At 48.9% G+C, this 13,371-nt stretch overlaps 1 protein-coding gene across 1 annotated transcript; it reads left to right on the top strand.

Annotated features, from left to right (window-relative positions):
• The first annotated feature begins 282 nt into the window (after positions 1-282).
• Positions 283-1,636, top strand: LOC148714449 (uncharacterized). The gene has a single exon (XM_089929778.1). The coding sequence runs from the start codon at positions 381-383 to the stop codon at positions 1,593-1,595; it is 1,215 nt and encodes a 404-aa protein (XP_089785904.1). The 5' UTR covers positions 283-380; the 3' UTR covers positions 1,596-1,636.
• Positions 1,637-13,371: the final 11,735 nt, after the last annotated feature.

Here is a 13,371-nt window from a genome sequence, read left to right as displayed (position 1 = left end):
AGCGGTCAAGGTCACCATGGCCATCAAAGGGGAGGAACAGGAAAAAAATGGAGCCAAAAAAACTATAATCGCAAATTCTCGGCTAAGAGCCACCCTCGTTTATTGGCATATACGAGCTGGCTTCGCTCGGCCCAAACTACCGTTCTCCGTCGAGCCGGTCCGGTCTTTTCTCGAAAGCCTGAACCCAAATGTTGGTTCGAACCGCTCGGCCAGACCAATCAAACCAACCTTTCCCCTCAAGACTTTATAAACCTCGAGAACCTTTGTTTTTCTCCTCCTCCGGACCCTGATCTATCTGACCACCCATTCGATCTCCATCAGGTCCTAACCCTAACCCTAACCCTAGCAGGAGAGCAGGAGAGAAGACGACGCCGTCATCGATGGAGCTGGGGGCGTCGGGGATGTTCGTGCCGGCGCAGACGTTGGGGACGGTGCTGTGCTGCATCTGCGGCGTGCCGATGGCTCCCAACCCGGCCAACATGTGCGTGCGCTGCATCTGCTCCCGCGTCGACATCACCGAGGGCCTCCCCCGCCACGCCACCGTCGTCCACTGCCCCGAGTGCCGAAGCTACCTCAAGCACGCGGGCACCTGGGTCCGCTCCGATCTCGAGTCCAAGGAGCTCCTCGCCTTCTGCCTCCAACACCTCGAGTCCCTTACCCGTCTCGTCCGCTTCGTCCACGCCGAGTTCGTCTGGACCGAGCCCCACTCCAAGCGCCTCCGCCTCAAGCTCCGCGTCCAGCGCGAGGCCCTCCACGGCGCCATCCTCGAGCAGTCCCACCTCGTCGAGTTCACCGTCCACGACCGTCTCTGCCCTAACTGCTCCCGTGCCCAGGCCAACCCCGACCAGTGGTCCGCCGCCGTCAAGCTCTGCCAGCATGTCGCCCACCGCCGCACCTTCTTCTTCCTCGAGCAGCTCATCCTCCGCCACAGGGCCGACACCGACGCCCTCCGTAGCGCCGAGGCCGACCGTGGTCTGGACTTCTTCTTCGGCAGCCGCTCCCACGCCGTCAAGTTCGTCGAGTTCATCTCCGGCGTCGTCCCCGTCCGCTCCGGCTCCGGCTCCGGCTCCGGCTCCGATAAGCAGCTCGTCTCCCACGACCCCAAGAGCAACATCTACAACTACAAGCACACCTTCTCCGTCGAGATCTGCCCCATCTGCCGCGAGGACCTCATCTGTCTCCCTCCCAAGGCCGCCCAGGCCCTCGGCAACCTCGGCCCCCTCGTCATTTGCACCAAGATCTCCGACTCCGTTGCCCTCCTCGACCCCTTCACCCTCCGCTCCGCCTTTCTCGATGCCAGCCGGTACTGGAGGGCCCCTTTCAGGGCCCTGCTCTCCAGCCGCCAGCTCGTGGAGTACATCGTGCTCGACGTCGAGGTGGAGTCCTCGGAGGTCACCGTCGGCGGGTCGAGGTACTCCCTGGCTTATGCCCAGGTGGCCCGGGTGTCTGATTTCGGAAAGAACGACAGCATCTTCACAGTCCGAACCCATCTCGGCCGCCTCTTGAATCCCGGCGATTATGCACTAGGTTATGACCTCTATGGGGCCAATTGCAACGATCTCGAGATTGACAGGTATAAAGAGATGCGGTTCTGATAAAGAAGAGCTACGAGGAGAAGCGCCGCAGCAGAAGTGGAAAGCCTCGACGGAGGAGTTTTCCATTTATAGAGGGACGTTGGGTTACCTGTGATGCGACGGGGCGAGGTTGCCGCATGACTAAGCACGTCGCAGGAGATGGTGCACGATCATGTGAACTAATGCCTTGCCGTAGGGGATGAGGCCGGAATCAGGGAGTTGTCATAGCTGACGGGGCGCAGCCGAGCTGATTTGCCGTGAGGGAGTTGAGATCCGTAGATAACGGGAGCCCTGTGCATTAATCGTTGAGTAGGCCGAAGATCTGCAGAGACCATGCGTGATAATGGTTGAGTAGACCAGAGATGTGCGTTAATTGTTGAGTAAGCCGGAGGTCTGCAGAGGCCATGCACATTAATTGCCGAGGGCGGTGGTAGGGTATGGTCTTTGATCGGGCTACAGAAAGAAGACTACGGCTGGCAGCTCGGATGCCTTCCGGTCGGGCGCTCTCAGGTTGGGCGCCTGGTCGGGCGCTCCCAGGTCGGGCGCCTGACCGGACACGTGTCGGTCATGTATCGGTGCGGCTTGAAATGGCTCATTTTTACCCCAACACTACCCCCGACTTTCGAGTTCGAGCCGCTCGCGAGCTCGAGCGCGGGAAGTAGTTGTTTTTGTTGTTGGAATAAACCAGGAAATTTTGAATTATTTCAGCGCTTCGCGTGTTTCGAGATGTTTATAATGGGAGGAGACGGGGCGGCACCTTTTCGTTTCTCGAAGCGACCTCGTGCCATGGTGCTACGATTTTAATCTTGCTCTTTTAAAAAGAAAAATTAAATGTAGAATACCCCTAGTATAGGGTGTAGCAAAGTAATATTCTCGGTGAGTCCGAGATCGAATCCACAGGGATTTGACAGTGAACAAAAAAACTTAAGGCTTACTAATATTCAGATTTAAAAATATAACTAAGGCATTAGGATTCAGCCTAGCACTTAATCATGCTTTCCTAAAATCATCTATTAATCATAATAAAATAGATTTAGTTTTTATGGGCAGCATTACAGTAATTCTATTTTAAACTACAGGGATTTCTAAGCATCTGTTATACCCGGGGGAAATAACAAATCAAAGAAAATATATAAGTTTGAAATAATTTCTATAAATTTACTGCACCATAAATCAAATCAATAACATTAAAATCCCATTGATGATTAAATGAAATACATGAAGAAAATGCTAGGCTTTTCCTTAGCCTTAGCTAAAAGATATTTAGCTATCCATATAAGATGCAAGCAATTTTATAAAAGGGATTAGCATAGAATAAATAAAATAAACATAAACCCTTTTTTTTTTCTTTCTTCGATTAGGAAACAGAGTACTCTGTTTCCTTTCTTCTTCTCCCGTGGGCTCTCCTCCTCTCTTGCCCGGCTGAGAGGATTGATTGGAAGAGGAGATGCTCCGCTGGTAGATCCTCCCTTGGCCTCTTCCTCCTTCGTCGCATGGCTAGCTGTCCTCTTCTTCTTCCGTCGGCTACCTAGATTGGAAGAGGAGATGCTCCGGATGGATCCCCCTTAGATCCGTCGGCTGCTAACCTCTTCTTCTTCCGTCGGCTGGTTCTACCTCCACCCCATGATCTCCTGCTCCTCTCTCTTGAGTTCCTTTTATAGACACCTTCAGCAGTGTGGCTGGGAAGACCGAAGGATGCGTTGTGGACGCTTAGGAACTGGGAGCGGAAGAGACATGGCTTGGGACTCCTCGGCTGGGAACGTTGCAGAATTTGAGCAACCGTAGACATTGATGTTAGATTTGAATGCAAGACTTCGTGGCTTGGAGATGATCCGTGGTTGCTTGAGATACGGGATGAAGGAAGTCGAATCGCTAAGGATTTGTCTGCTGGAATGCGTGGATGAGCTGGGAGGAAACAGGGGAAACGTCTTGGTTTCATGCTGCCATGGACGTTCACGGATGCGTGCTCGAGCGGATGGGGGATTGCTGAAGTGGAATGCAAACGGTTTGGCTTCTTCCCTTTGCTGTCGTTGATGTTTTGAGTATAGATGAATGATGGGAAGAAAGGAATGCAGCTGAATATTCTTGAAACAGGGGAATCCGAAACCATGAATGAGATGTGGCTTGAATTGAAGAGCCGGTTTGGCTTAGGTCCCTTGGAGGATATGCCATGATGCTTGGAAAGCCACATGGACGGTTTTGATGATGCTAGGAAGCTCCACGATGCAGGCATTTGTGCTAGCTAAAACATGTGGTTACAGTGATATGGATTGCATGCGGATGACGGGCGACGTGAGGCTCAGATGAGACGCTAAGGATTTGTTGAGCTCGAACTACCGGGCATTGGGCTAAAATCCAGCATTATAGGGTCTTTTGAATTACATGCACTTAGACACATATAAAACATTATAGGGTCTCCCATCTTTCCCGTGATTAACTTCAACCGAAACAACCATCCTCCCGTTCGCGATGGCCTTCAACCATTCCCTGCTCCCAGCGTCAACCTCCCGAGTCTATCCACAGCTCCCGAATCCCCTGTTTCCCGCATCTTCTTCCGTGATCCCAACTCCATCATCTCGGATAAATCTCCTGTTTCGAAACAGCAACAATCAGCTCATGAATCCGTTTTTTTTCCCGTCCGGAATTGACTCCATCTTCCACGGATAAGATCCAGATCCCCCAGCTCATCCCGACTTCATCCCTTCCATCAGCCGCATGGATTCGATTCCATCCTCCCAGCTGTTCGTCCACGCGATTTTCCAACCGTGAACAGCATCGTCAACCTTCCAGCTTCTTCAAACGCTCCCAACTTCATTTCCTCTTCCGATTCGTTCTCAAACCGTATCCTCCCCTGTTCCGAGTTCATCCCTTCTCTTCCGGATCATCATCATCCAAGCATTCTCCTTCCGAAGTATCTCCCAACCAACTCCAAGCTTCAACCGCATTCTGCTTCATCCTCCCAACCTCCGAATCCCCTGATCCCAATCGGATGAATATCCCAAACGTTCCCCTGTGCCCAGCCGAAGGAAGTCAAACAGCTTCCTCTTCTTCCGGATCTCATGGAACAGCCCAACGTCCCACGGATCACTTTCTTCCGTGCGCTCCCAGCCATCCCAACTTCCAGATCACCTCTCAGCTGTCCAACAACTCCAACGCATTCGAAGATCGGCACAAGATCCCAGCAAGACGCATCTCCTCCGCGTGAAAGCAGCGTCGGTTTCTTCCTCACAGCAGCATAACAACTTCCGAATCGGCTCCAATCTTTATCCTCCATCGTCCAAATCCTCTACGCACGCGGCAGCCGTTCCTCTACCCTTATCTCTTCGCTGGTGAAGCTATAAAAGGGGGTTGAGACGGATCCCATGGCATCTCATCTCCTCGCAGGCCGAGTACCAGAGAAATAAAAAAATAAGGAGGAGAGAAAGGGAGGAAGGAATCAGAAAAGAGAAGAAAGGGATGGGAGCCCGCTGCTGTGCTGCTGCTGCCGCCCACAACTTCATGGAAGGCTGATTTCTTCTCTAGGGCTGGATGCAGCCCTAACACAGGGACATGGGTTTTATATTTGATTTTATATTCTTGGGGTTGTATGAACTTAATGTTTTTAATGGATATCTTCTTTTGAATCATATTTAATTTCTGTGATTTTAAGTATGATGTTCATACAACTGTTCTTCATGATCACTAAGTAAATATAAGATAGTCCATGCTTAGGAAAGATGCGATGTGCTGCCACCTTAGATTAGGGTAGACATTTCATGCTAACTGAAGATGGATTATGCCCAAATTACTTTTGTGAATTTTTACTTAAATGCTTATTAGGCTTGTAGCCAATTTGCATGATAATCCAAGAATAAATTAAAATATAAATAACCCTTGTTTCGATGTTAGTGGTGAATTCCTTGCCCTAGGTTCTCCTAAACTGATATTCTTTTAATTGCATTTTCTTTTATTAGATTGCTTAGTTTAATTTTCTTCACCAACTCTTCCTTTTTAAATATTTTATTTTTTTAAAAGAAAAACAACTATAACCCAATCCCTGTGGATCGATACCCGTAATCACTATCCTACCAGATACGTGCTATTGCGTGGTCTTTAAAGTTGACTATCAATAACCCTAGCAGGAGAGGAGGAGAGAAGACGACGCCGTCATCGATGGAGGAGAGAAGACGACGCCGTCATAATGAAACATTTGTGGCAATCCTGTTTTACTCTGCATAAACTGTTTGATGATTATGGTTACTCTACAGAAACTACAGCTGGGTGTAGATCTCGTTTTCATGGCTACAGTTTTTCATAATGAAACCTTTGTGGCAATCCTGTTTTACTCTGCTGAAACTGTTTGATGATTACGATTACTCTGCAGAAACTGGAGTTGGGTGTAGATCTCGTTTCAATGGCTATAGTTTTTCATAATGAAACCTTTGTGGCAATCCTGCTTGAAAGAACCTAGAGCTTTCTAAGATCAACTTCCCCAATATATAGTCTCTCATCTAAACATTTCGACGTTACTTAGCTTTTAGTTTAGCCTTCCTAATTCTGTATAATGTTTCGATGCTCTCAGCTTTCCCTCGGTACTTCTGAAACATAAATTCTCACACTTCTCTCTTTTTTTTTTCTTTTTTTGTCAAAACGGCATATCATTTCCAATGAATCAAGATTGAATACATCCTGCAAGGTCAAGAGAGAGTAAACTAAGCAACGACTGGGGAACGCCTGCTAGACTAGTCCAGATGACGTCCCCAGAATGACGAGCCACATATGAGGCGACCCAGTCTGCAGCTCTATTCACCTCGTGATACACATGACCAATCTGGACAACTAACAACTCCTAAACCAGTTTGCAAGTATCCCGAATCAAAGGGTGGCCGTCGCCATATCCCGAATTCTCACAGTTCTTTGATGAGTCCCAAGTTCTGAATTTGTGGAAGTGGATGGTGAAATGCACAGCATGTACTTGCGATATTTAAAATTTTGAATGAAAATGGGAATAATCTTCTATTTATCTTAAATCACTTTAAAAGATCGCACCTTCCAATCTTTAGACTTAACTAGTTAAGTTTCAAATTCCGGCTACCTACAAATTGGAAGACTTTCTGTATAATATAGAAATTTGTATAGTAATTGTATAGGTTCATATTCTGGGTTCATCGTACATGTTGTAAGAAGGCAATCTCTTGATACGTTAATGTCGAAAAATAGAAAGAAAACCTGTTGGTCCATGGCAAGATTAGGCCATTCACGGAGGAAGTTTTGCAGGAAAATAAACAACCAATCCCTGATAAAAGGGATCTAATTAGGGTACATCAATAGGGTTGATCTACTTCGTGGTGGTGGTGCACATGTCGTATTGGCCCCAAGATTATTGTTTCAGCTCACTAGAGGCATGCCAAGGAAACAAGGTTTTGACACAATTCAACTATTCAATCACTTACAAATATGAAAAATCTAAGACGTATATACTTTGTTTTGCTTCTGTAATTTCTTGGGCACGAGGGAGGCTTGAAGATTGAAAGAGCAACTTGGCGGAAAGGAGTTTCGGTTGGTGGAGAGAGAACTCCAAGAAAATACAAAAGGAACGAAACATCGAAGCCACCTTAGGATCTGATCGAACAATACCAAATCGGAAGAAGCTTTTAGACCTCAACAAACAAGAAAAAGATAATGAGAAACTCACCTACAAGAGATAGCGTAGCGGTCAAGGTCACCATGGCCATCGAAGGGGAGGAACAGGAAAAAAATGGAGCCAAAAAAACTATAATCGCAAATTTCTGGCTAAGAGCCACCCTCGTTTATTGGCATATACGAGCTGGCTTCGCTTGGCCCAAACTTCCGTTCTCCGTCGAGCCGGTCCGATCTTTTCTAGAAAGCCCGAACTCGAATGTTGGTTCGAACCGCTCGGCCAGACCAATCAAACCAACCTTTCCCCTCAAGACTTTATAAACCCCGAGAACCCTTGTTTTTCTCCTCCTTCGGACCCTGATCTATCTGACCACCCATTCGATCTCCATCAGGTCCTCCTAACCCTAACCCTAGCAGGAGAGGAGGAGAGAAGACGACGCCATCATCGATGGAGGAGAGAAGACGACGCCGTCATAATGAAACCTTTGTGGCAATCCTGTTTTACTCTGCAGAAACTGTTTGATGATTATGGTTACTCTACAGAAACTACAGCTGGGTGTAGATCTCGTTTTCATGGCTATAGTTTTTCATAATGAAACCTTTGTGGCAATCCTGTTTTACTCTGCAGAAACTGTAGTTGGGTGTAGATCTCGTTTCCATGGCTATAGTTTTTCATAATGAAACCTTTGTAGCAATCAACTTGAAAGAACCTAGAGCTTTCTAAGATCAACTTCCCCAACATATAGTCTCTCATCTAAACATTTCGACGTTACTTAGCTTTTAGTTTAGCCTTCCTAATTTTGTATAACGTTTCGATGCTCTCAGCTTTCCCCCGGTACTTCTGAAACATAAATTCTCACACTTCTTTTTTTTTTTTGTCAAAACGGCATATCATTTTCCATTGAATCAAGATTGAATACATCCTACCAGGTCAAGAGAGAGTAAACTAAGCAACGACTGGGGAACGCCTACTCGACTAGTCCAGATGACGTCCCCAGAATGACGAGCCACATATGAGGCGACCCAGTCTGTAGCTCTGTTCATCTCGCGATACACATGACCAATCTGGACAACTAACAACTCCTGAACCAGTCTGCGAGTATCCCGAATCAAAGGATGGTCATCGCCATATCCCGAATTCTCACACTTCTTTGATGAGTCCCAAGTCCTGAATTTGTGGAAGTGGATGGTAAAATGCACAGCATGTACTTGCGATATTTAAAATTTTGAATGAAAATGGAAATAATCTTCTACTTGTCTTAAATTACTTTAAAAGATCGCACCTTCTAATATTTAGACTCGACTAATTAAGTTACAAATTCTGGCTACACACAAATTGGAAGACTTTTTGTATAATATAGAAATTTGTATAGTAATTGTATAGGTTCATATTCTGGGTTCATTATACATATTGTAAGAAGGCAATCTCTTGATACGTTAATATCGAAAAATAGAAAGAAAACCTGTCGGTCCATGGCAAGATCAGGCCATTCAAGGGGGAAGTTTTGCAGGAAAATAAACAACCAATCCCTGATAAAAGGGATCTAATTAGGGTACATCGATTGGGTTGATTTACCTGGTGGGGTGGTGGTGCACGTCGTATTGGCCCCCAAGATTTTTGTTTCAGCTCACCAGAGGCATGCCAAGGAAACAAAGTTTTGACACAATTCAACTATTCAAACACTCAAAAATATGAAAAATCTAAGACGTATAAATACACACTTTGTTTTGCTTCTGTTATTTCTTGGGCACGCGGGAGGCTTGAAGATTGAAAGAACAACTTGGTGGTAAGGAGTTTCGGTGTGAAACTTCTACAAGCTAAGGCCAGACAGCTTGAAGAACATGGAAAATGGTTTTATAGCTCCCACGATCATCTGGCAAGATTGCCGAATTCAGAAAACGTCCGAAGATTCTACGCGAGAATGCAATAGTCCCGACTTTTTTTTGCCATCGGGTAATTTTGCCGATGATCTTCTACAGGATTTCAGTCACCAAAGTTCTTAAAAGTCGGATCTTTCTAGTTCGATCGATTGGTGGAGAGAGAACTCGAAGAAAATACAAAAGGAACGAAACATCGAAGCCACCTTAGGATCCGATCGAACAATACCAAATCGGGAGAAGCTTATAGACCTCAACAAACAAGAAAAAGAGGACGAGAAACTCACCTACAAGAGATAGCGTAGCGGTCAAGGTTGCCATGGCCATCGAAGAGGAGGAGCAGGAAAAAAAATGGAGCCAAAAAAACTATAATCGCAAATTCCCGGCTAAGAGCCACTGTCGTTTATTGGCATGTACGAGTTGGCTTTGCTCGGCCCAAACTCCCGTTCACCATCGAGCCGGTCCGATCTTTTCTCGAAAGCCCGAACCCGAAGGTTGGTTCAAACCGGTCGGCCAGACCAATCAAAACAACCTTTTTCCCTCAAGACTTTATAAACCCCGAGAGCCCTTGTCTTTCCTCTCCTACGGACCCTGATCTATCTGACCACCCATTCGATCTCCATCAGGTCCTCCTAACCCTAACCCTAACCCTAGCAGGAGAGGAGGAGAGAAGACGACGCCGTCATCGATCGAGGAGAGAAGAGGACGTCGTCATAATGAAACATTTGTGGCAATCCTTGGTTTCCAGAATAGTTGAATTGTGTCAAAACTTTGTTTCCTTGGTAGCCAGAATTTGAAACTTAATTAGTTGAGTCTAAAGATTAGAAGGTGCGATCTTTCAAAGTGATTTAAGATAAGTAGAAGATTATTCCCATTTTCATTCAAAATTTTAAATATCGCAAGTACATGCTGTGCATTTCACCATCCACTTCCACAAATTCAGGACTTGGGACTCATCAAAGAAGTGTGAGAATTCGGGATATGGCGACGGCCACCGTTTGATTCAGGATACTCGCAGACTGGTTCAGGAGTTGTTAGTTATCCAGATTGGTCATGTATATCGCGAGATGAACAGAGCTGCAGACTGGGTCGCCTCATATATGGCTCATCATTCTGGGGACGTCATCTGGACTAGTCTAGCAGGCGTTCCCCAGTCGTTGCTTAGTTTACTCTCTCTTGACCTGGCAGGATGTATTCAATCTTGATTCATTGGAAATGATATGCCGTTTTGCCAAAAAATAGAAAAAAAAAGAAAAAAAAGAAAAAAAAAGAGAAGTGTGAGAATTTATGTTTCAGAAGTACCGAGGGAAAGCTGAGAGCATCGAAACGTTATACAGAATTAGGAAGGCTAAACTAAAAGCTAAGTAACGTCGAAATGTTTAGATGAGAGACTATATATTGGGGAAGTTGATCTTAGAAAGCTCTAGGTTCTTTCAAGTAGGATTGCCACAAAGGTTTCATTATGAAAAACTATAGCCATTGAAACGAGATCTACACCCAACTACAGTTGCTGCAGAGTAATCATAATCATCAAACAGTTTCAGCAGAGTAAAACAGGATTGCCACAAAGGTTTCATTATGAAAAACTGTAGCCATGGAAACGAGATCTACACCCAGCTGTAGTTTCTGTAGAGTAACTGTTGCTGGTGGTCCAAACCGAGAACGATTGGCACAGCGGTGTGAACGGGGTTCCGTTTGAGTTGCCTCGGTTGGAGTTGGTTGCGCTCCACCTTCCACCGGGAGACCTGCAAGCAAGCCTCGCACCACCACTGGGGTAGTGGGGGCCCTCCGACGATCAAGTCAGAGGAGATTGAAGGAGAAGGAAAGATAGTAGTAGCAAGTAAGAGAATGCTCTGGAAGATCTTGCTTACCCCCCCTTCTCCCCCCAGCCGCATATATACCAGGCTGGGGGGTCTTTCCGGGGGGTTCGTCATCGTGGGGCACGATGGAGTTGCCACTGACATGGCCGTTACAGGGCGTCGTGGGGCAGCGCTGGGTACGGCCATGACAGGGCGTAGTGGAGTTCCGCTTCGTACGGCTGTTACAGAGGATCGTGGAGCAGCGCCGGATACAACCGTTGCAGAGTAGTGGAGCAGGGGGCCGTGACGTGCCTCTGGGGAATAGCCTGTCGTTGTCGAGAGATATCCGACTCTGGGTCGGATTGCTGGATCGAGGGGCAGCCAACTCGGGGTCGGGCTGCGGAGCCGAAGATGTCCGACTCGGGGTCGAATTGCTGGATCAAGGGACAGCCGACTCGGGGTCGGGCTGCGGAGCTGAAGATGTCCGACTCGGGGTCGGATTGCTGGATCAAGGGACAGCCGACTCGGGGTCGGGCTGCGGAGCCGAAGATATCCGACTCGGGGTCGGATTGCTGGATCAAAGGGACTGCCGTAGTCTTCCTGGGCGCGCGTGCCGGTCACGTGGGGCATGGTGGCTAGGTTCCCCCGTAACAGTATGAAGCCCCGACCGGTCGCCTCGGCTTGCGCCAGCCTTGGCCGACCAACGAGCGGAATTTCCCGAGGCTCGGCTCTCGGATGCCAGGCTAACCCGATGACCATCCCGGGAGCAGACTAGCCTGAAGCCCCGACCGGTCGCCTCGGCTTGCGCCAGCCTTGGCCGACCAACGAGCGGAATTTCCTGAGGCCTAACCCTCGGATGCCTGGCCAAGTGCCGGAAGAATTTCCTGAGGCCTAACCCTCGGATGCCTGGCCTAGTGCCGGAAGAATTTTCTGAGGCCTAATCCTCGGATGCCTGGCCTAGTGCCGGAAGAATTTCCTGAGGCCTAACCCTCGGATGCCTGGCTTAGCGCCGGAAGAATTTCCTGAGGCCTAACCCTCGGATGCCTGGCCTAGCGCCGGAAGAATTTCCTGAGGCCTAACCTTCGGATGCCTGGCCTAGCGCCGGAAGAATTTCCTGAGGCCTAACCCTCGGATGCCTGGCCTAGTGCCGGAAGAATTTCCTGAGGCCTAACCCTCGGATGCCTGGGCTAGTGCCGGAAGAATTTCCTGAGGCCTAACCCTCGGATGCCTGGCCTAGCGCCGGAAGAATTTCCTGAGGCCTAACCCTCGGATGCCTGGCTTAGCGCCGGAAGAATTTCCTGAGGCCTAACCCTCGGATGCCTGGCTTAGCGCCGGAAGAATTTCCTGAGGCCTAACCCTCGGATGCCTGGCTTAGCGCCGGAAGAATTTTCTGAGGCCTAACCCTCGGATGCCTGGCTTAGCGCCGGAAAAATTTCCTGAGGTCTAACCCTCGGATGCCTGGCCTAGCGCCGGAAAAACTTCAAGAGTCAGGAGTCCGCGAGACGCTAACAAGAGTTAAAAAGAGGAAGGACGAAAGTGAAATGAAGAAACATTCTACTTGCATTAACTTTCATTGTTTCAGGGCCGAGACCCATACAACCTGGCAAAACGCCAACATACAAAGAAAAGAACAAAGAAAGGTACAGAGGGTCAGCTTGGAGGAACCCCTGGATCGGGAACGCCCGGCACGTCTGCAAGGGGTAGGGAGACGGTTGGAGGATCAGCAGGCAATGGCGCTGGAGGGGAGTCGAGAAGGGAGATCCCACTCAGGTCAATTTTGGGGTACTTAGCCGACACCCTTGCCAGGCCTTCCTCGAAGCTTAAGACAAAGGAGTTGGACCCCGCGTCCGACATGTCACGGATGAACTCGTCAGACTGACGATAGGCCCGTACCGGCTCCGACATGTCACGGGTGTACTCGGCGGACTGACGATAAGCCTGTACCGCCTGACGCCCGATCTCCGCACTCTTCTCGGCCAGCGCCGCCTCTGCTCGCTCCATAATCTGAGCTTTTGCCTCCAAGACCTTCGCCACAATCCGGTCGTCCGCCTCGGAGGAGACCCTCAGCAGATCAGCCTGAGCCTCCTTGTGCTTCGCCTCGGCAGCAATGCGAGCAGCCTCAGCCTCCTCCAGGCGTGAATGAAGCTCCTGGTCGCTCGCGCGGGACTTCTCCAAGGCCGACTCCAATTCGCCCAGCTTGGCTTCAAGAGACCGAGTTCGGTTGCGGGCATTGTCGGCTGATCGCTGGGCCTTCTCCCACCTCTCCCGGTAGTCGGCAACCTTCCGGGACTGCTTTTCGGCCCGCTCCTCCGCCTTCCTGATCTCGCCCTCGAGACCCGAGGCAACCCTGAGTTGCTCCTGAGTCTCCAACAGTTGCCTCTCGAGGGCGGCGAAACCGAGTACCCGCTCTTCAGCCACCTGGAGCCTCGTCTCGAGGTCCCCGGTCGTCCTCCCCGCTGCAGCCTGGCCTCCCTCCTCTACTGCTTTCAGTCGGCTCTCGG

Source organism: Phoenix dactylifera, chromosome 3 (assembly GCF_051530095.1).
Source record: "Phoenix dactylifera cultivar Ajwa chromosome 3, Ajwa_hap1_PhDact_Kaust_v1.1, whole genome shotgun sequence".
In the NCBI taxonomy this organism is placed as follows: Eukaryota; Viridiplantae; Streptophyta; class Magnoliopsida; order Arecales; family Arecaceae; genus Phoenix; species Phoenix dactylifera.
The sequence above is the reverse complement of the archived record's forward strand: the minus strand, read 5'-3'. Positions and strand labels throughout refer to the sequence as shown.